The 23,309-nt window shown below is 43.2% G+C and overlaps 1 protein-coding gene across 2 annotated transcripts in view; it reads left to right on the forward strand.

The window, feature by feature from the left end:
* LIG4 (DNA ligase 4) overlaps positions 1-12,935 on the forward strand; it is a 118,796-nt gene extending 105,861 nt beyond the window's left edge. For both annotated transcript variants that reach the window (XM_069636573.1, XM_069636572.1), the window contains one exon: positions 9,500-12,935. In XM_069636573.1, the coding sequence (XP_069492674.1) occupies positions 9,523-12,258 (2,736 nt within the window). In that variant the 5' untranslated portion in view covers positions 9,500-9,522 and the 3' untranslated portion in view covers positions 12,259-12,935. The remainder of the gene's footprint in view (positions 1-9,499) is intronic.
* The last annotated feature ends 10,374 nt before the right edge of the window (positions 12,936-23,309 follow it).

Below are 23,309 nucleotides of genomic sequence, written 5' to 3' on the forward strand. Positions count from 1 at the left end.
CGGGTCCATGTGTATGTTGTGCGGTGAGCATAGGAAATTGTGTGCGCATTAGCCCGACAAATATTCCAGAGGTTGATCTACTGTAGAGGAGCAGCTGCATGCCTCTGCAGGAAACCCCGCCCACCTACCTCTGATATTTTGGAAGCCTGAGATTGTGCTGTGTTTGACACCAGCAGTTGTGCCAATACTGCAACATATGTTCGAAAGAAGATACCCATTGAGACAACCCTATTGTATGTATCCCCGAAGGGATGACAATTTGAGGGAGGTACTCCCTGAAGGAATATGAGAAAAGAGCAAACAAGGAAGCCTGTGACGTCATAAGAGAGTATGAACGGCGTCTCAGGATACTGGCTGAAGTAGATGTATGGATCCTACAGAAACTAATGACCGAGTGAAGAATCAATAAATTTGTAAATACGAAAAAGAAGATTACATGTGCACAAAGTGTTGCAGAGAATCAACCGTTCAATAATTGTACAGACACTGAAATGCAAGTACACTAAGTCAAGGCCAAGTTCAAAGACAATCTCCATGGCAGAAGGCATGGGCGATGAGATGTTGGGCTAATTGAGTGGGGCGGTAGAGCCTGGCCCACGTCCTTGCACCAGGGTCTGGGATTACGTGCTGCTAAGTGAATCAAATGTTCCAGACATGGCACACGCGTGCCAACCAATTGTAGAGGTGCATATAATGAAGGACCTTATAGTTTGAGAAACCAATAAGAAACCGTATACCTAATGTTTTTGAAGATTACATGTTTTAGAGGTAGGAATATGTAGTCCACCTGACAGTGGGCAGCCAATCATAATCCCAGTTCCTACAGATAGTATACTTGGATGTTCCCCTTAAGCCTATCCTGATCTCCAGTATGGTTTTCATTATTTGCTACGTAGTATGTCACTTCTGATGTATTTTTAGTATAAAGTCTATGTTGTGTGAAAAGAGATTGCTGAGAGAAATTGAGCGTACGTCAGTTGATGTTCATTGTAACTCCCCGTTTTAGATAATTGTTAATAAAACAGTACTTTGCCATCTTCCTGAGTTGGTTTGGTTATTTTTTTCCCTGTGATCCCATCCATTACATGCACGTTCCTAGAGGGCCCTAAGCTCACTACCATCATTCAATGTCATTTAAAAAAAATGTAAAAAAACGGAGGCGAGCGCACACCCACCCTGATGGTTGAATTCCTCTCACTCTGCAAACTACTTTTCCAGACCGCTGGCTGATGTGGTGCAGTGGAGTTCCTGATCAGTAACGCCCTTGACACCACCCGCCCAACCTCCTGACATCCTGTTCTCTCCTGAATGTGTCACATCACATTTTCCCTTCTACTCCCATCACTATTCTGTCTCAACTCATTGGCCAGCTAAACTCATTTTCCCCTGACCTGCACCATCTCCTTGAGTTACTTAACAGCAACATCCCCATTGTGATCCTGGGGGACTTCAACATACCCAATTGCTCCACAACCACTGGCATTGAACTTCACTCCCCTCTAGACCACTCTCTTACTCAGAGGTGGACTGGCCAATCGGCCATTCGACCGTAGACCGAATCAAAGTCTTGTTTGTGCGGGCCAGTTTACAAACTATACATTTGGCCGAAATTAAGTGTGGTAAACGCACACTTTCACTTGTGCCTAAAACAAAGTTCAATTTAATTTTCCCTGGCTCCCTGCAGCAGAGTCTGAGCTACCGTACTGTACACTCTGGCAACTCTCACTGTGTCTGTACTGGGCCCAACTTGTTACAATTGTAACACTTGAAGTTTAAAAAAAAGAAACCGGTCATGTGTTCTCTGCATTGCCATCCTTGAACCGGTTCAGCAGGCAGCCTCAGTAGTCCGCCCAAGAACAGGCTGAAAACCTGAGCCATTTCATGAAGTCAGCAGTTGTGTACATTCTAGGACCCTCAGAGTGGCAGATCCTTGGTAAGGTTAAGGTTGATATTTGCTGTGGGTCTCAGCTGGATTTGAATAAGGCCAGATGGATTTTATGCGAAGAAATAAGTTAAATCCTAAAGGTTATTAGTTTGCCTTTGTGCACAATGGTTCTAGCAGCGAGAAATTCGGAAACTCTTTTGATGTGTGTTTTTCCTCCTAACATGCTAATGTTTAGTGTTTTCATTTCAATAAATGTTTTTTTTGGCTGAATTGGAAGGGAGAGTTGCCATTTTGTAGTCATCATGGGTTGCTCTGTGGTTTCCTCCCTTCAATATCTACTGCCATACTTCTGTGTGTGTGTGCATTTGTTTGTTTGAGTGTGGATGTTTCTGTCTGCACATGCATGTCTAAGGCAAAAAGGAAACGGGCTACCCCCTCCCTTTCCCACATCTACTAATAACCTTATGCTATGCTGTGTGCTATGGTTGAAAAAATCCATTGTGCCTCTGCCAGAAATCTTTTAAAAACAGTTTAATATTTCATAACTCTTGGTAAAAAACAGTTCATATTACAATATGGGAATCTGCTGCACTTAAATTCTGGAAAAGGACTTCATCATATTACTTCCACTTTGTTTGCAGCACGCAGTGACCAAACTCCTCTACAACCAGGTGAAAACAAGTCCTGCGAAGTTACCAAGAACAGAACGTTTTTCGGCAGTAACCCCCCCCCCCCTTTGAGTGAAGAGATAAGACCAAGAGAAGCTAGGTCCACTATCCCAAAGCTTCATCACATATATCGAGATTAGTCGGGAGAAGTAGGAAGGAGTTTTGAAGTTGATGGGTAGTTAATCCACTGTAAGTATCTTGAAAATCAACAATAAACCACACTTGTGTATAGATGAGTTATAAATGCCATATCATATCATATCACCTATTATAAGTAGTGTTATGCTTATACCGGTAAGCATGCTGGTACCGTAGTTCCCGGACCGCCATACTAGGAGCTCTGCTCGCGGGTGCAGTCTCACCTGCCAGGTCGGATGCACCGGCCCAACTCTGAATGTGCCCATGCATCCGACGTTCCCATCCCCATTCAGCCTTATGGGGCAGAATGCGGATCGGGATGCCCTTGATTCCGGCACCCGCAAATGGGCAATTAACGGGTCCGCCGAGCTCGGCATGACCCGGTTCTTGCCCATTCGCGGGTGCCGGAAAAAATGCTTCTCCGGCGTCAGCCGTGCTGTTTTTAACGGCACGGCTACCGCCAGAGTTGTAATGAGGCAATGGCCCTCATTACAACCCTGGCGCTAAACCATGGCGCTATCAGCACCATGGTTGGTGCCGGTGTTGTAACAAGTCCGCCATGGTGGAATGGGGAAATACCGCCCCATTCCAAGGTTGGCGCGGCGGTAATTCCCCATGCCGCCATGGCCCTTCCCCATTCCCATTTTTGCCCCATAGGGCTCAATGGGACTGGGGAAGGCGCTAATTACGGCAGCGTAAATTACGGTGCCGTAATTAGCTCCTAGGTCCCTTTGCGGGTTGGTTTTTTAACACCTGCTAAAAGCAGGGGTTAAAGTGCAACCGGCAAAGGGACCTCGTAATCAGGCGTTAAGGGTTTAACTGCGCCGTCACCTTTTACGGCGCCGTTAACCCCTTAACGCCTGGGTTGTAATGAGGCTCAATGTGTCTGGCTAAATACTTTTATGAGTCGGCTGTTCCTTTTTCATCTGATTAGGTCTTTTTCACAACGTGCACCTCTCTATACAAAATATATTATTGTATAAGATCCAGAGTGAATTGCACCGCAAAAATACAGTGATCTGAGCAATTCTCTGAAATACTTGAAAGGTGTAAAGGTTGTGCTTTTACCAGAACCTTGTGGTACAAAAATAAATGGTAACATTGTCACAATTGTATACCTAACCCCACAGTGCGATCGGGTGTTTATTTTTTACATGTGTTGCAGCATCCAAGTATTTTGGCAAAGTGACGGTACCCATGTTTTTTGTAATACTGTTAGACCAGAAAAGTAACCCTATAGTCGAATGATACGTATATGTTGGCCAGAAGCCAATTGCATCATGTGACAAACATCGCAATCAAAGAATCGTCAATGTAGCCAAAGGGCGTCCATTTTGTGAAATGTCGGCCATTTGCTTTTTTCCTTTCTGTCAAAAACCTTTGCAAATATATTCTATGCTTCAAACTCACACACAGTGTGAGGCCACAGCCTGAATGCTGAAATACTAACACAGACAGGAATGTCAAACTTTGCAGAAAAACATTGTTTTTCTCTCTCACTAAGTCCTTGAAGGCGAGCAGAAGCTACATCTAATCAGACCAGGTGCCGGGTTGTCTTGCAAACACTGTAGTAAAAGGCAGTTAAAATATTATAATATAAAATATAATATTATTCTAGCGGTGCTCCTTCGCGGAGAATGGTATTTTCTGCTTCAGAACTATCTGACCCGTACATCATGGCCCAAGTCATACAGATAACGTAGTAAGGAATGTTTCCGTGCTAAGAACACGATATCCTTGCTGAGCCAGAAGCTCCATGTTCCCCATAACAAAAAGCTCTCTCCGCTGCCTTTGCTAGAATAACTATGTTTAGGCTGAATGAAGACTTGTCATAACGTATCATAATTGTCATAACTGTCAATCACTGAACCCTAGCCTGTATGACATGTATGTGGGTGGATCGAATTGCCTTCACAAAGATTATGTCTAATGTGTATATATATTGCTGCTTGAGCGCTGCTCACCCTCTCTCGCATCTCACGGTGTTTGGGAACACACGTCGTGAGGCGGTGACACCCAGTCGGCCGACTGAGAATTCTTTGAAATAAACCAGACTTGCTTGGAAAACGAACCTTGTGTCTGACGTGTCACTTTAGTATATGGTTATTGTGCCTTAGTTTCCATATGTGGTCTTTATGGCCTAGCAATACGTTTTGTAACGTGAACTGTTTTCTACCAAGTGTTATGGAATATTAACCTGTTTTTAAACAGATTTCTGGTTGAGGTGCAGTAGAATCTTTCAACCATAGCACATAGCATAGTTCAAGATTATTAGTAGACATGGAAAAGGGAGGGCTGCCTGCCTCCTTTTTGCCTTTGATTATATTGTTTCTTCCCCTTACGACAAAGGCCGCCGATATCAAAAAAATTGGAAAGTACCATACTCCCAGTATATTCTATGTGCACATGCATGTGTCGTAACACAGTACTTCACTAATATTTCGTTGATTGAATCAATGCCTAATACATTTCTATGTATAAACTAGCCACTTTCCTACACGGCACGCAACGGCCAGTGGTCAATATGGTCTTTAGTGCCCCCACCACACGAAATTGTGGGTTATGTTGACTTGACTTCAGTCACATAAGGGCTGTCTGTAGGTAGGACACAGATGATAAACTGTGCCTAGGGCAGCCCAACAATTACTTTTGTGAAACACTTCATTGTTAGCAGTAACAGTCCTTTTCTCATGCATATCATTTTAAGCAATGGAAATGGTGATGGGTTGTTAGCACTTGGATGTCACGGGAGGGTAAGAAGGGACAGGACACAACTTCTCTTCACGCAACATGCATCACTTCTTAAGTGTCTGGTTTCAGGCAAGAAGAGAAGTGGTATGGCTGCTTTTAACACTGATGCATCAGCAGAATAATTATGTTGATTTTGGCGAAAAGTCGAATGGCGATCTCTTGGAAATCAACAAGGGGATCGCTGTTGGGACAATCGGTTGAAGCCATGCGCAGATGGGGTCTGGTGGAGGTTGAGATTTTGAGGAATACTTGTACCCCTGACTCAGGGAAAGGGGTGGAATTGGGTTGGGGTCAAGTTTCGAACGAGCTTGCCTCTTCCCAGATCTGAACCACCTTGACGTAATAAGGATGACTGGATGGAAAAAGATATACCACAATGGGCAAAATGGAATATCGTAGGGTTGAGATGTGGGATGCTAGGGATTGGGAAATGTGCATATGGATGGGAAGGCATATGTGAATGTGGTAAGGAGTGTTGGCTTTCGTAATAATTGATAACTTGAGATGTATCTTTGAACTGACACGACTTGTTTTCAGTTTGTAAAAACGGAATAAAGAAAGATTTTTAAAAAAAAGTAGAATCTTTCTATAATCGTTCACTGGAGACTTGAGGGAATATTTTCATGTGGCACACACAAAATCATAAATAAAAGTGGTTGCTTACTCAAATCCCTTCAAGTGTCCCATGCAGAAATGCCTTTGGTGTAATCGAAGCTTGCACTGCAGATGTACATCTGCTCCATGGTTTAACACTCTTCCATGATGCTGCCCCTATTGTCGATGTTATGTAGGAGAACATCTTACCCTCCTGCTGGCAGTGCTGTATACCTGTTATATGAGTTTGATGTTTGCACTGTTGTGCCAGTGCTGGACCTGTTGTGGGAGGGAAGCTTACACTGCTGTTATCTGCACTTACTTTGTGTGTGGAACACTTGCTCTACTTTTTCTGTGGGTGAGAACCTGCGCTGTTTTTGCTTTTGCTGGATCAAAGGTGTGCATAATGTTTACATTGTAATTCAGAAAGGAAGGCTGTTTCCGGTGCTCTACCTATTGTGTGGCATGGAAGCTTCTACTGCTAATGCTTGGGCTCTACCCCTACCCCCTCGACAAGGGAAGTGTATACTGCTGCTGTCTACTTTATTTGTTTAGTTACTGTGGAGAGAGATTTTACCGCTGCCTTTTCTGAACCGATGGTGACCATGAGCAAACTAACATGCTGATTCTCTGGGGCTTTGCATGCTACAAGCCGTCAGCACCATAGAGTGCATGTGCAGATCAGTAACCATGTTTCCCCAACTGTTTTCACCAGCAGTGGTCACAAGGGTTTGAAAGCATCACGAGTAGTGTACTTCCAAAAGTCGTGAATGGCTGGGTGTGGGCCACATTTCTCCTGGCTGCCCGGGCTTATTTCCTGTCCCAGTCTGACCCAGCCTCTCCCTCCATGATCAGCCTACCCACTCTGGTGGGAAGTCTCTTGGCCGTGTCTTTCGCTCTACGTTGCTTGCTTCCTCTGACATCTCCATTAACTCCTCTCACTGTTCAATCCATTGTTCTCTTTAACATCTCAGCCCCTCCTTCCTCTAATCCTCCTCTCCCCCTTTCGATGATGAGAGAAAATTCAAACAGGGTTCCATTGCCCCTTACCTGGATGATGCATGGACATCTCGTTTGTCTCTGGCCCCTGTTCATGTCTCTTCCATTGACAATTTGACCAACACTATCCTGCATGCACACACCAACCCACCCCGTTTGGCGGCCCAAGTACTTTTTGAGATTCAGACCCTTGAAACAAACATGCGCAGTGATCTGCGATACTACCACAAATCTGGAGCACTACCCTACTCCTAGCCTACAGGAATTCCATTGCTGCTCTCTACTCTCACTGGACTTTCCCAAATCCTCCTACTTCATAAACTTTATCTCTGCCCTTCTCAATTTCCGCTGCATAATGTCATGTGACCTCGCAGCTTTGCCCACACCTCCCAAACCAATTATCGCCTCCTCCCTCTAATGCTTTTGTCCACTACCTTTCCCTTAAAACCTCGAAAATGCATGACTCACACAGCACTCCTCTTTCACCCCCTCCTTTCTGCCACCTCTTCCATCCCCCTTCTCTAGAATAATCCTACTCTCTAGACTCATTCTCCATTACCTTCCCTGCTGAACTAGCACATCCTTTGCAACGCCAACCCACCCTACTCTCCGATCAACCTCTTTGCTCCTTAGTTCCATTCACCTGCTTTCATCTTTCGGAGCTCTTTGACCTCTTTCTAACCCAGATGCAAACCAAACATTCAGGCAAACTATAACCTGGTTTCCCTCCTCCCTATTATTCAAACGTCCTTGAGTGGGTGGCCTTCACCTGGTTCAGTAAGTACCTTGAAGATGGATGCATTGGAGTTCCACTTCAATCTGAAATTCATAGTGAGCACTCCACTAAGACCGCACTCGTTCCTATCTCCAACTTTCATTCCTGAAGCTCACCGCTTCAAACCTTCAAATATACTTCTCTTTTAGGCATCTGTCACTTTTAACACTGTTGACCTCTCCTCTTCCTTCTCAATGCCCAATGTTTTCGAAATTTGCTCTAGCCTGGACTGCCTTGTACCTGGTATGTTGCTCCTATTGATGCTCCTGGAACTTGCAAGTCTATAATATCAGCCTTGCTCTCTAGGAGTCCCAGAAGGATTAGTCATTGGACCTCTGTTCTTCATGGTCTATAACTCTGTCATCTCATTCTTGGGCTTTCACTTCCAACTCTTTGCTGACAACTCTCCAATCTTTTTCTTATTTCATTCCTTCACCCCAACCATCTTGGAACGGATTAACAACTCCCTCACTGCAGCCCGTCACTTGATTGCTCTCTGCTACCTCATGCTGAACTCTTCGAATATGGAAGTCATCTTTTCTAAGATGCTAATGGCATCCTGACCCTTCCCTCTCCTACCCATCTGACCTTGCTAGCTTACATAATACTCGGAACCTTGGGGTTCTCTTTGATGATGGCGATTCATCACTACCACTGGTGCTCCTAATTACCTTCCCAAAATTCTGTATGTTAGTACATTGCTTACTCGCCACTCTACGAAAACTCTCTAATCTCTACCCTTGGGCTTGTGTTCACTCTTTGGCCTTCCTCTCGCCCTCTGGAGAAAGTCCCCAACTTGGCACCCTGCACTCTCTACAACCTACCCAGATCCCCCCTCCGTAACCCACCCACCCAATTCTACCTACTTGCACAATGCTAGATGGCTCTTCATGCACAACTGCTCCCTTTTCAAATTCCTTTTCTACTCTCTAAAGCTATCAATGGTATTGCTCCTCAATACCTGTCTGACTATCTGTCTCTTCACCATCTTGTTACCTCTGGTCCGCCTCTGCAATCAACCTCAAAGTCCCACACTCCCATGCCTCCTGTAGCTTCCGCTCCTTCTTCCTACTCACCCCACTCCATTGGAACCCACTGCCCATCTCAATCAAAGCCAGCCCTGCTGTGCGTGACTTAAAAGCTTGGCTTAAACTCCTTTCGGTGCTGGGTAATGATGTAAGGCTGTCTATTTGTTCAACACTCTTTGCAGCAATTGTCACCCTATGTTAATTCAACCTTTGTAAGTCATCAGTTAGTTTCGTCCCTAGTCTATGTCCCATTTTGTTCACATACTCATAAGTTGCCTTACTGCCATATGTGTGCTATTGTACATGTACCCTTCCTGGGATTGCCTCCATCATCTGTACATTTCATATTGAAAGTAATTTCTGAACAAAATGGACATCCGTTTTCTTCAAATAAATGCAAATACTTTTGATGCGATTGAAAGCCAAAGCATTTGCAGTCATTTAACATTCTTGGTCTCTGATGCCAGAATTGTAAATTTGAATGTAAGGCTCGACTGATGGTGTGGTACCAAAGAAACGTTGGTTTTGTCCAGAGTTTTTACCATGCTCCCTACATACACTTACAATACTTGATAGAGCAAAGCGCATTTATGGAAATCAAAAAACGTTTAAAAAAGCTTTCTGTCATGTGTTAATTTGCAACTATGTTTTTGTTTTTTAGACTGCGAAATACCAGGCTTTGTGATGTCTACAGCCACAACTCCAGATTCCTTGCCCAAACGACATGTTTCATCTCAAGTTCCATTTGTGGATCTGTGTTTAACTCTTGAGAGAATACAGAAAACAAAGGCCCGTCCAGAGAAAGTCAAGTACTTGAGGGAATTCATAGATTCATGGCGGAAATTCCATAATGCTCTTCATAAAAATGATACCAATACAGCAGACTCTTTTTATCCGGCAATGCGACTTATTCTTCCGCAACTGGAAAGAGAAAGAATGGCATATGGAATCAAAGAAACCATGCTTGCTAAACTTTACATTGAAGTACTAGGGTTGCCCAAAGAAGGTAAAGATGCATTAAAACTTCTGAACTATAGAGCACCCAGTGGATCGCATGGTGACGCTGGAGACTTTGCTACAATCGCATATTTTGTTCTCAAGCCAAGATTTCCAAATCATGGTCTTTTGACAGTACATGAGGTAAATGGTCTGTTAGATGCAATTTCAAACAATAATGCTGCAAAAAAGAAAGACCTAGTGAAGAAAAGTCTACTTCAGTTAATAACACAGAGTTCGGCTTTGGAACAGAAGTGGCTGATCCGAATGATTATTAAAGATATGAAATTGGGGGTTAGTCAGCAAACAGTTTTTTCTGTTTTTCATCCTGATGCCACAGAGTTGCATAATGTAACAACCGACCTGGAGAAAGTCTGCTTACAGCTTCATGACCCTACTGTGTGTCTCAGTGATGTCTCAATCATGTTGTTTTCTGCCTTTAAGCCTATGCTTGCTGCCATTGCAAACATCACAAATATTGAAAAACAAATGAACAACCAGAGTTTTTACATAGAAACTAAACTTGATGGTGAGCGTATGCAGATGCACAAAGATGGTGATGTTTATAAGTATTTTTCCCGGAATGGGTTTGATTACACTCAACAGTTTGGAGCATCGCCACTTGATGGATCATTGACACCCTTTATTCATAATGTGTTTCGAATTGATGTGCAAAATTGTATTCTTGATGGTGAAATGATGGCTTACAATTCCAATACACAAACATTTATGCAGAAAGGAAGCAAGTTTGACATAAAGAAGTTGGCGGATGACTCTGAATTGCAGACATGCTACTGTGTGTTTGATGTATTGATGCTCAACGATAAGAAACTGGCGCATGAAACATTACAGAAACGATATGACATTCTCCATAAGATTTTTACTCCAATAACAGGAAGACTACATGTTGTGCACAAAAGGGAGGCCAGCACTAAAAAAAATGTTGTGGATGCCTTAAATGATGCTATAGACAACCGAGAGGAAGGAATTATGGTTAAAGATCCTATGTCAATTTACAAGCCAGACAAACGTGGCGAAGGATGGCTTAAAATCAAGCCCGAATATGTCAACGGGTTGATGGATGAACTTGACATTCTGATTGTCGGTGGGTACTGGGGAAAGGGTCAGCGTGGTGGCATGATGTCTCATTTCCTGTGTGCTGTTGCTGAGACCGCACCTTCTGGCGAAAAGCCGTCCTTGTTTCACTCAGTTTGTCGTGTTGGTTCAGGATACACAATGAAAGAGCTATACGATCTTGGTATGAAGCTGGCACCTCACTGGAAGCTATATCGTAAAAAAGACCCACCATCTAATATTTTATGTGGGCTGGAAAAACCAGAGGTTTATATTGAGCCTTGCAATTCTGTCATTCTTCAGATTAAGGCAGCAGAAATAGTATCCAGTGACATGTACAAAACAGGTTGTACGTTACGATTTCCTCGAATAGAAAAGATTAGAGAGGACAAAGAATGGCACCAGTGCATGACCTTGGATGAGTTAGATGAGCTAAAACAAAAGGCTTCTGGGAAGCTTGCCTCCAAACACTTTGATATTGATGATGAACCACATGAAAAGAAACGGAAAACTGTGCCAAAACCCAAGAAGGTCATCAACATTCTTGAGCATTGTAAAGCCCCAGATCTTTCCACTGTGAACAAAGTCTCTAATATGTTTGAAGATGTTGAGTTTTGTGTTATGACTGGAACAAATGAATATGCAAAAGCTGCTCTGGAGAGTAAGATCGCAGAATTGTCTGGCATTGTGGTCCAAAACCCTGGACAAGACACTTACTGTGTTATTGCAGGAAATGAAAACGTGAGAGTCAAGAACATAATCTCTGCAAACAAACATGACGTCGTAAGAGCTGAGTGGCTTTTACAGTGCATTGAAAACAAAAAGTTTGTGGCTTGGCAGCCTTCCCACATGATTCACATGTCCCCATCCACAAAAACACATTTTGCTGGTGAATATGATTGTTTTGGTGATAGTTACTTTGCGGACACTGATCCGGCTCAACTTCGTGAAGTATTTAACCGAATGGCTAATTCTAAAGAGAAGGTTCCTTTAGATATGATAGCTGAATTAGAGGAGCGCTATGCATGGGATGTATCCCCTCTTACTATGTTCAGACAGAGTTCAGTTTATGTGGATCTCTTTGCCAAAGTGAATGATCCTAGTACCAGAATTCCTGCATCAAGGTTAGAAATTACAGCTTTAGAACTACGATTTCATGGTGCAAAGGTAATGCCAGAACTAGAAGAAGGTCTGACTCATGTCGTTATTGGAAGTGATCAAAGCCGAGTGAGGGAACTGAAAGCTCTCCGAAGAACCTTTGAGAAAAAATTCAAAATTGTATCAGATTTGTGGGTAAATGATTCATTGAAAGATAAAAGGCTTCAGAATGAAAATGCATATTTAATTTAATGCAGGTGTGGGTTGTTAATGAGAATATGTTGAGGCATCAGACTACATCTAGAGATGGTTAATGCCAAGACTAACCGTGCAGCTATCATTTTTGTGCCAAAATCTCAGGGACGATTTTTGAGCAAGTTGGGTATGTTTCTTTTTTTTTCCTTTCTTCTTTTTTCTTGTCCATGTATTGTTCTTCTGAATATGATCTGATACTGTTTGTACTTTAGAGAAATGTATTACATCTCTCTGTAATGCACTTTTATTTTCTTAACTCCCGGTAAATTTGTCCTATGACCCTCCACTGTTTGATGCGCTTAAAGCCATAAAATGAGCTTCCCCATTTAAGGTACTGTTACTACCAGTAACAGGTGTAATCATTCCCTTTCTTTCTCTGCGAAGCACAGTGGCCCTCAGCCCCCATGTTTGTATTGCATATGTAAAGATGTAATTGTGATGGCTACCTTTGTGATATCTAGGCATATGTCAGTTGCATAAATGAACGTTTTGTTACTGTCGGTGATCAAATGATGAATGCACACTTTTTAAAAGGTTTTTAATCACAAATAGTTTTTGGCTCATGAAATAACCTTTCCAATCCTAGGGTATGTAACTAAAGCCAAGCTGTCAAGATTGAGAGAACATTAAAGATTTGAAAATAAAATGTGGGTCCATGCCACACATCAACAGCACTCTATCCATGGCACAATCAATGTCTGCTGAGCAAATAAGAATACAGCCAACATCTTGAAGGTGCTCTAGTATAGATACTGCGTGCTAAATAGGATCAGTGCCATGTGCTTTAAGGACGATTTCACCTGTTCACTGAATGAATTGCTGTCAGCAGGTTATAAGGTGCAATTCAAATATAGAGCAAACAAAGCAGGGGGAAGTAAAAACCCTATCATCAATGGTTTGCAATTCCTTCACAACCAAATAATTCCAATCCTTTGAGAATATTCAGACCAACTGTATCTTCAATGCAAGTTCATGTTTTATTTTTTTTATTGGTGGCCTAACGTCCCCCTTGCTATAGTCCCCATTTACATTGGGCATCCAGGAAAAATTTGATGATTCTTGATCAGAGCCTCTGGATGGAAAATCCAGTAAATAACATAGCATAGGACTTCATTGAATGTATGTTGATCTTGGAATTTACCTAGTTAGTACACAGTCCTACAGCACTTCTTGGGCACATTTTTCATCTTCAGCAGCACTATCATCAATTTAGTAGTGACCAAAAAATTCTGATCACGCCTTGATCACAGGTTTGTTTGACTATGCTGCTCCCCACATACATTTCAACCAGACCCAAATGCGGGCCCCTTCCATTAATTTTGTACATATCAAATATTTTCCCGAAGAACTTTGACGCTAAACTTTCTTCCAGTAATAAACCCCAAGTTCCAAATCATGCCGGACAAATTAATATCAGAAATGCATCTGGAAATACCAGGACGCAGGGATGTCCTCCTCAACAATAAATGGATTGACTTGCTCCCACAAAATGAATGAAGAAATATGAATGCACATGGTGTAAATCTGACCTACACAATGATAATTCGGCATGCAATACTACCCTGATCCCCCTCTGTCCTCCCTCAAGCCTACTTCTACAGGAGTCTGTCCTGATAAATTCTGGTTTCACCATCACCGTCTTGTGGCCAATGCTGGATTTGACTTTTATGGATTTCCTCATTCATTCATGGTGCGTCACCCTTTCTCAACTCTCATGCTGGACTTCCTTTGCATCTTGTACTCATGGTGGCCCTGAATCATGCTGTTCCCATCTTCATCTTGTATCCTGGCTTGCAACATTATGTGTTACTACTGACTTCTGCAATAGTATTCACTCTCCCCTCTTTTGACTGCTAACTCTCTGTTCTCTTCCCCTTTCCCTTCTCCCTTTTCCTATATCCTCCCTTACATTCTTCTATGCACTTACTCTATCGGAAATGTCCCTGGACCTAGTTTGATAGCAACCTCGTCTGTCTCCTCCCCCCTCCCCTTACTGGATTTTTCCTCCCCACCCCCCTCCAGCACTATATAAAATGTCGTCAGGCCTAGTATGATAGTCACTTGTTTTGTTCCTCCCCTACCTTTCTGCACCCCTCTCCCTCACCTCTTGTTTTTCTCCGGCTCTACCAGAAATGTCGTCAGGCCTAGTAGTCGCCTGTCTGTTTCCATTTCCTTCCCACTCTCCCCCTCCCTTCCTTATCTATGTCTTAGCTCTTGCACTATCTGAAATGTCGTCAGGCCGAGTACGATAGTTAATTTCACGTCCCTACTGTTCATGGCCTTTAAGAATGTCATTGTATTTTCCCTTGTTCCCTCCCTTGCTTTGAAACACATAAATAAACGTATCATATCATATCATAAAAAGGGATACACATACTGTTCTACTAGCTAAAATGGAATGCTACTAATACCCATTGCTTGCTGCCAAGATATTTAAGCAATACAATAAACTCACAGTTCCCCACCAAATTCAACATAGTGTGCCACACACTCACATAAACTGTGGATGATTTTTTTCCCCAAGAACATTACTGCCTTTGGACTCAAAATGGGCATACAGCAAATCTCACCATAACAACCTGGACATGTCTCCAATATCAGCATTTGTTTCTACATCATAGAATAAATGCTGTTCAATACTGTAAAAGCCATTAAAACATCTACTTCTTGGATTGACCCCTACTTAGAAAGCCTAAGAAAACGCCACATGATCACACCCTGTGATTTCTCCACCATCTGTAATGCTGCACTTGCAAAAGACTCGGTACCCAGCACCCGCAAGAGTACCAACGTCACGTGTCTACCTAAACCTAAGCTAATGCCAGCACTCTGTCACATTTTCACCTATTCCAACTCCCCCACCTTTTCTTTTGTCTTCATTCTTCCCCTTTTCTCTACCTGCATTTGCTCCTTTCCCAAATATCTCCCCTCTCTCTCTGTACTCTCCACTTTCCTTCTCTTCTCTCCCTCTCTACTCTCAATCCCCTATCTATGCCTCTGTGTCCTGATGTTACAGCACTCTCTTCGTCTATCTCTCCTGTTTCACTGCATCCTCATGACTACTCCCGCTACTGCCCTGCACTCACTCAATAATGTTCTAACATATGCTCTATCACTTCAGCTCACTCACACTCCTCTCAAATTCCCCCTACGCTTCTCTCTTCCCTTTCTATTTCTCTCACTCACCTGTCCCCCATCATACTACGCTATACAGGTATTCACTTTCTCATGCACAGTACCTTACCTGCACTTGCACAGATCACTCAACTCCATAGTGCACCCTCCACCTTGCCTCTTGGTCAACAACCTTGCCACAAGATAAAGGTACTTTGGCCTGAAGAGAGGCCATGGAAGAGACTACCAGCAGTCATATAGAATGCACACTCTGCGAGTCAGGGACTGAGGACCACTACAACTCTCCGAATTCTCCTCTGGAGTAGAACTGGTTCTGTATATACCGTGGTAGGTTGCCTACCACAGAGTGGGACGTGTCCCTGTCCACACATGGCAGTGCTATGATACTGTAACAGTTGTTAAGAGGGACAGAGTCCACATCCATCAACATTAGGGGAGAATTTCACAAGGCTGATATCCCCCCGCCTCGATTTAGCGGAGATGATAAGAGTAGACCACAAGATTGAGATTAATTTCCTTCACCATTACGTATGACTATCTGGCAATGCTTTGAACAACCAGCAACAAGGACATCTTTGTGATAAAGTATGGATATATATATAAATATATATATATATATATATTTATATATATATATATATATTTTCCTAATATAATTTAAACCATCTTTTAATGCAAACTCCAGATTATATTTAGTGAAGCTGAAGTGGGTTTACTGTCAAGAATCTCTTGATCAAACAATCACTGCTATATCACAAAGTACATAATAATACCTACTTATAAAAGTGTAAGCATTGTTCCTTATACAATTCCACACCGTTTCACCAACCGGCACCACATTCTGCATAGTTACCCGGTTATCTTTTGGGACCCTCCAGACATTACTGGCTACATGACGTTTGGACACCCCCAACCCTTTCTCCAGATTCTGTCACATTCAGTCATGAGACGGTTGCCTGAAATCAGCAAAACATTAATGTGGTCATATGGTTGTAGACGGACCGGTCCTTAACCCTAGAATGCACGATTTTGGGGACGTTTGCACCACACACGAACCACCACGCCAGGGTGAGGCAAGAGCATAGTAGGTCCCAGTATGAAGCAGCACACCAACTCTAGCCTCCACCCAACGTCTGCTACGGGGTATGTCAAACAGTCACATACGCCGATTATCAGTGCAGTTTACTTCAGAGTGCAAAGCATATTAAGCGAATTGGAGCAGCAACCTACAGGATATTTGATTTTCAACAATTGAGGAGTGTTGTCATGTGAGTCCACAGAACCCGTTCGAAGAACCGGTACTTTTTGCTAGTATACAATACAATGAGGACATAATATATGTCCAACACATGGCTAGGGATATAAGTATATTCCCCCCACCCCCACACCAATTATACACAAAGTCGTGCTAAGGGTTCAATAGGAGAGTTTAACATTAATTTTCATTGCACACACTTGTGCAAGATGAGTCTGCTATGGCAGCGGTACCCCTCTTAAAATTTCTACCAAGACCATACTTCCTAACACAACTGCGTCAACCGATCACATCCACAAACCCTCAATAGTGAATTTGGCAGGTTGGCGCCTTTAGTCCCAGAGTTTGTTAATTTACTACCATTTACTACTATCTCACAGATGCATGTACGTCTTATCAGAAACATTTAAATGGAATATGAAATTGCTTTTTGAATAGCTAGAAGAGATTTGCGTTTTGGTGTAAAAGACGGGCAAGACTTATATGGTCATATACCTGCTGTATCTTAATGGGTTGGTATACAGTTAACTCAAAGTGTGTCTGTCTTTTCTGGTACGAGAAGGTTTTGCGGTCCAGGTTTGCTGGTTGGATGTAGGTTTCTTGTTTAACCCCTGGTCTGTTTTTCCAATTAGGTTTGTTCCTTTAGGTCTTTTCTAATGGGTTGTGTCGTTTTCCACATGTTTTTTTTAATGCATTTTTTTATTTTGTGTTGTCCAGTCACACAGGTTTTATGGGTGATGGTTTCTTTTCCTTGGTTAATATCCCTTGTTGGTTGGCATCTCAGAGGATGTCAATTGTTTGAGCCGTGTTTGTTCAGGCTATTCTAAAAAAGTAGGGTGGGGGGGACGATATTGTAGGGTACAGTATCGTAAGGGCAAAAAATATTGCAGGGGCTGAATATCCCAGGTGGCAGAATATCCTAGAGAGCATAGTATCGCAGGGACATAGTATCGCAGGGCAGCAAAGTATTTCAGGGGCAGAAGGCTGCCAGTGCAGAGTTTTCCTGTGCCAGAAGCCTTGTAATTGTAAAAGCCTGCAGTGGCGAGGTCAGACAATGGCAGATCCTGACAGTGGCAAGGCCCCATTGTGTCAGGTCATCATAGACACAAGACCTCATAATGGTGGAGCCTCACTGTGGTGAATGTCTCACTGTGGCAATAGATTCATGATGGCTTAGAGCCACATTGTCAAGGCTTCACAGTGGCAAAAGGCTCTGTGGTGGTTGTCTCATAGTCGCAAACCCTTGTGGTGAGGGAACTGTAGTGAAGAAGCTTACGAGGGTTACGTTTAAAGCAAGAGCTTTATGTTACAGGCCCGCTAAGGAGAACCTGCTCAGGACAACTGGAAACCGTAACGCTCTCCAACCGCCTGCCTCGCGCCCACAGTCACTAGAATGTAAACACAGGCACGAGGCAGAGGCGCAAGGCAGACGCGAGCAAGATAACATTACAACATAGGAAATTCAACATCATTACATATCCCCCCCGCTCTCATCATTTTCCACTGTTCGATCATTTACATCAACACCATGTATTTCACTAGCTTTCGCCAATCTCCCTTTTGACCATACTTCACCTCCTTCAACAACAACTACTCCATCGCTAACTACAGATATCTTCTGAGGTCCAAGAAATTTGCTCTCAGTGCATTTTTCTACAAATCTGGGATTCTTTATAAATACTTCCTCACCAACACTCCAATCCCGTCCTTTCACTCTTTTTCTGGCATCAAAATGCTCTTTATTCTTCACTTGCCCTCCTTCAATCAATCTCATTATCTCTTTCCTATTCACCTTCACAGCCTTTGCCATTCCAAGCCAACCTGGACACAATTTAGTGCCAGGCTCTCTCCCTTTCAGAGACACAAACGGAGCAACACCAGTTACAGAGTGTGGAGTCGTCACATAGCTCCAGGTTACATGTTTCAACACTTCTCTCTATGGTTACCCCATGTTTAACACCATCTGGATCCCTCCTTTCAAGTACCTATTCAGTCTTTCTACCAAACCATTCGCCCTGGAATGGTCTAATGCTGTTCTTGTGTGCCTTATACCATAACTTGATAAAAATGTTTTCATCCTCACTGACACAAACTGCACTCCATTGTCTGTTACTAACTCAGATGGAACACCTTCTCTCATAAAAACTCCCTCCAAAAACTGAATCAAATCATTTGCAGTCACTTCTCTCACTGATTCCCACTCAATCCATTTAGAATGGTTATCCATTAACACCAGCAGGTATTTCAAATGTTCTCCCAACCCTGCAATAGGACCCATAATGTCAACAGCTAATTTCACCCATGGTTGACACGGAATGGTATTGGGAATCATGGGAGTTTCTCGTACTACTTTACACTTATCACTGGATTGGCACATCACACAATGCTTCACCTTCATTTCTGCCATTTTGTCTATTCCCGGCCACCAATAGCTTTGTCTCGGCTCCATCTTCATAGCTCCTTCACCTTGATGGCCCTGGTGTGCTAAGTCTACCAACATGCTTCTAGAGCCCTCCGGTGGTACACAAAACTGTCCTCTCCACAACCTACCATTTAACATATACAACTCTTCTTTAACTTCCCACCATACCTGGAAGTTTTTTTCAAAATGTATCTTTTCTGGCCACCCTTCCATGGTCCATAGTTTCAACATGTTCATGTCCTCATCCTTCTGCTCTTCTTGCAACCACACTTCCTGTGCTAGTGCACACACTATTTCTGCTAATACACCCTCACCCAGAACATCCTCAACCACTTCCTCCCTTTCCACTGGTAGTCTGGACAAATAATCTGCCACTACATTCTTCTTTCCTGGTAAATTGGTAAGTAGCTCACTTCGAAATTGTACATCTGCAATCCTAATCCCCACCTGTTGATGCTTGGTGACCCCATTGCCCACCTGGAACTCTCAAACAGCTGAACCATGGGCTTGTGGTCAGACCTCACTACACATTTTTGCCCCCACAAAAAATATTTGAAATTATGGACAGCCCAAAACATTGCCAGAGTTTCTCTCTCGATGACGGAATAGTTGGCTTCAGCACTCCTTAGGGAGCGCGAAGCAAATGCAATCACTCTTTCTACATTTTCTTTGTCATACTGTACTGAGGTTGCGCCCAACCCTATCCCACTGGCATCCACCACTAGGACACACGTATCGTAACCCCTACATTTCCCAATAGATGGTGCACTTATTATTGCTTTCTTGACTCTATTAAGTGCTTCCTCACATTCCACGCTCCATACAAACTTCACCCCTTTCCCAATAATGCTCTCAAAGGTGTAGACAGACTAGCAAAATCTTTGACAAATTTGTGATAGTATTCTGCAAGCCCTAGGAAAGATCTTACTTGTTCCTTATTTTCCGGACATGGTGCATTCTTAATCGCCTCCACCAAACTTTTCTTAGGTTTCACCCCACTTTTGTCTACAAGGTGCCCCAAAAATTCCACACTCTCTACTTTTATTCTGCATTTGCTCCTTCTCACGGTCAACCCAGCTTCATTCAGCCTTCTCAACACCTTTGAAAGAATTATATTGTGCTCCTTTTCTGAACCAGCATGGACCAAAATATCATCCTGAAAGATTAATACATTTAGTACCCCCTCCAGCACAGTCTCCATTACTCTTTGGGCTGGCGTTGGCGGACTCTGTATTCCAAATGGCATTCTTTAGTACTTAAATGTTCCTAAAGGAGTTAAAAATGCTGTCAGTGGTTGGCTCTCTTCAAGTAATGGAACCTGGTGATATGCTTGGGATAAGTCTATCACAGAAAATACACTGGCACCTTCCAGTGTTGTCAATTTCTCCCCGATGTTGGTGAGGGGGTGCCTTTCAACTAGGATGTTTCTGTTGAGGTCTCTTAAATCCACACATAATCTAATTTCGCCATTAGATTTTGCCGCTACTACCACCGGTGAAAGCCATTCAGAGCTTTCTACTCTTTCAATAATTCCTCCTTGCAACAATTATTTTATTTTCTGTTTCACCTTCTCATATAAGTGGTGTGGAATGGGCCTGACTTTGTGCACTTTAGGCACCGCCCCCTTCCTGAGGACAATTTCATGTTGGAACTCTTTCAGCATTCCTAAATCCTTTGAAAATACTCCAGGATATTCTTGTTCCCATTTATCTTTCACTTCAGTCACAGATATGGGACACTCAGCGTTGGCCTGTATCCTTATTCCCAGTTTGCTTTGTTCCGCCCACCATAATGGTGAGGACCCTTCTTGTGTAACATACACATCAGCATCACAACTGCGACCTTTGTACTTTATGGATGCTTGGAATTTTCCCAATATCTTCATCTTCACATTTCCATAAGCATATGGTTCAATCATGTGTTTATCTAATTGTTCCACCTTTCCTTGTACACATCCTTCAAATGTCTTTCTCGATATAAGAGTCCATGGTGAACAACTATCGACCTTCATGGTCACAACCCTGCCTTCAATCAAAAAAACATCTGTCGGTCCTTTCCCTCTGGGATAGAGTTAGCTTGTTTGGCTTGGAAGGGAACCGTATGACTTTCTTCCTGTTCAGGTACTCTTACTTCCACACTGTTGACCTGCCCCACCTTCTTGCAAACCCTCGCAAAATGTCACTTTTTTTTGCACTTCAAACAATTTGTATTCCTTGCTAGGCAAAAGATACTCGAGGCAACAGGATGATTGCTGCCGCACTTGAAACACTTTATTTCACTGAAAGTATTTGGCCTTCTTGGGTTTGAATTTTTGATTGCAGCAACCTCACCTTCTGACTGGTCTTCCTTTATATTCAATATATACTTGCTTGTTTGCTCCATGCGTCGTGCCATCTCCACAGCAGCTTCCAGCGGAAGATCCCTGGATAACAGCCTTTCTTGAATATTGGAACTATTTGTGCAACGTACCAATTGGTCCCATATCAATGAGTCTATGAGCAGACCAAAGCCACAGAAATGACTCAAGGTTCTCAGTGCAGCTATGAAATTCTCAACTGGTTCTTGGGGTTCTTGCACCCTTTTGAAGAACTTGTGCCTCTCCAATGTAGTATTTTTCTTAGGCTCGAAGTGGATTGTTAGTTCCCGTTCTGCTATGCTATATTTGTCAGTCTCACCTTGACCTTCCTGTTGCGGTTCAGGTAAACCATGGTACACGCTACAGCCTTCAGCGCCTAAGTTATGCAAGAGAATAGCTTCTTTCCTCGCAGAAGCAAACCCATCCCCTCCTATTGCGACAAGGTATGTGTCGAAAAGTTTCTTCCACTTATCCCACCTGATGATAGGTGTGCCTGCTTCCGGTAAAAATGGTGGAGGCGCTGCCATGCTTGCTGCTGCCATGTTGAAAACTTGTTATTAATACTTCACTTGAAGAATGTTTAGCTGAAATGCACTCCAGCACTGTAATCCTCTCCTTGTCAGTGATCTTGCACTTTGTAAAAACTTATGTGTTGTCGCCTTTGTAAACAAACACTGAGTTAATGAGTGTATTTTTGCACTGTTTATGGTACTAGACTCCAGCTAAGAGGTACTCCTTATTTGAAAATCCCTTAAGACAAATGCGATTACACAGAGTATTTTGAAACCCCTCTCACAGGTTAGTGAGGTTTTCAGGGGTTAATATGTCACAAGTAATTTTGGGCAGCTTGAGGCTCATACATTTCGTGTGATTCGCCACTTAAATTTATTCACTTTGTCTCCTAATGCCTTGCTTCCTGTGTTCTGTTTTAATAGTCTTTTCTCTCTCTCTACCGCCTCCTTACCTCTGTTATACGCTGAGACGGGGCAGGGCAGACAGGAGCGTTCCTCCTCGCTGGCAAAGGGGGGGTGGAGTCATATGCCGATGCTCTCTGCACACCCGCAGCACCTCCCTGTGATCCTTCGCAGGGGGAAGCAGATGCAAGAGTGAGCGATCCTCCGCACTGGTAGGAGAGAAGATGGAGTCAGATGTCGGCATTTCTCCGAGCACCAATGGCACCTACCCGTGATCCTTTGCTGGGCGAGGTAGTCACTACAGCACCCAGGCTGTGTGATAATATGCCGGCACCGTGTCTTCAGCTGTACGTACCCACTTGTAGTGGGCTGGGCAGGCAGGAGCCCACGCTACGTCTTCTCCTCCCACGGGCCTGTTACCTCATCGCCATTGTAGTGAAGACGCATATGAGGGGTAAGTTTAAGGCAAGAGTTTTATTTTACAGGCCCGCTAAGGAGAACTTGCTCAGGACAACTCGAAACCGTAACGCTTACCAACCGCCTCGCCGCTCTGCCTCGCGCCCACAGTCACTAGAATGTTAACACAGGCGTGAGGCAGACGCGAGCAAGATAACATTACAACATAGGAAATTCAACATCACTACAGGAGCCTCTCAACTTCAAAGTGGTACAGTTTAAAGTGGGAAAATTCAAACTGGCAAACATTCAGTGTCAAAATGCAAAAGTGGCAAAATCAAAGTTACAGTAGCATTACTGCGCAACACATGGCCCATTGCACTGCTAGTCACTTCTTACATTTCTACTAAATCAGGGTGGTCTGTGAATGGCCAATTTACTTTGGCCAGGTAGAAGATAGTGAAAAACTGTGCATCTGCTCTCCAAATGTTTGCCACTGTTTTGCTGGATGGCTTCCATCATGCAGTTCTTTTTTCTCTGTGTAATCAAGTTCTGATGCTTTATGCGTAC

The sequence above is a fragment of the Ambystoma mexicanum genome, chromosome 7p (assembly GCF_040938575.1).
Source record: "Ambystoma mexicanum isolate Mex_15411 chromosome 7p, UKY_AmexF1_1, whole genome shotgun sequence".
Lineage (NCBI taxonomy): Eukaryota > Metazoa > Chordata > Amphibia > Caudata > Ambystomatidae > Ambystoma > Ambystoma mexicanum.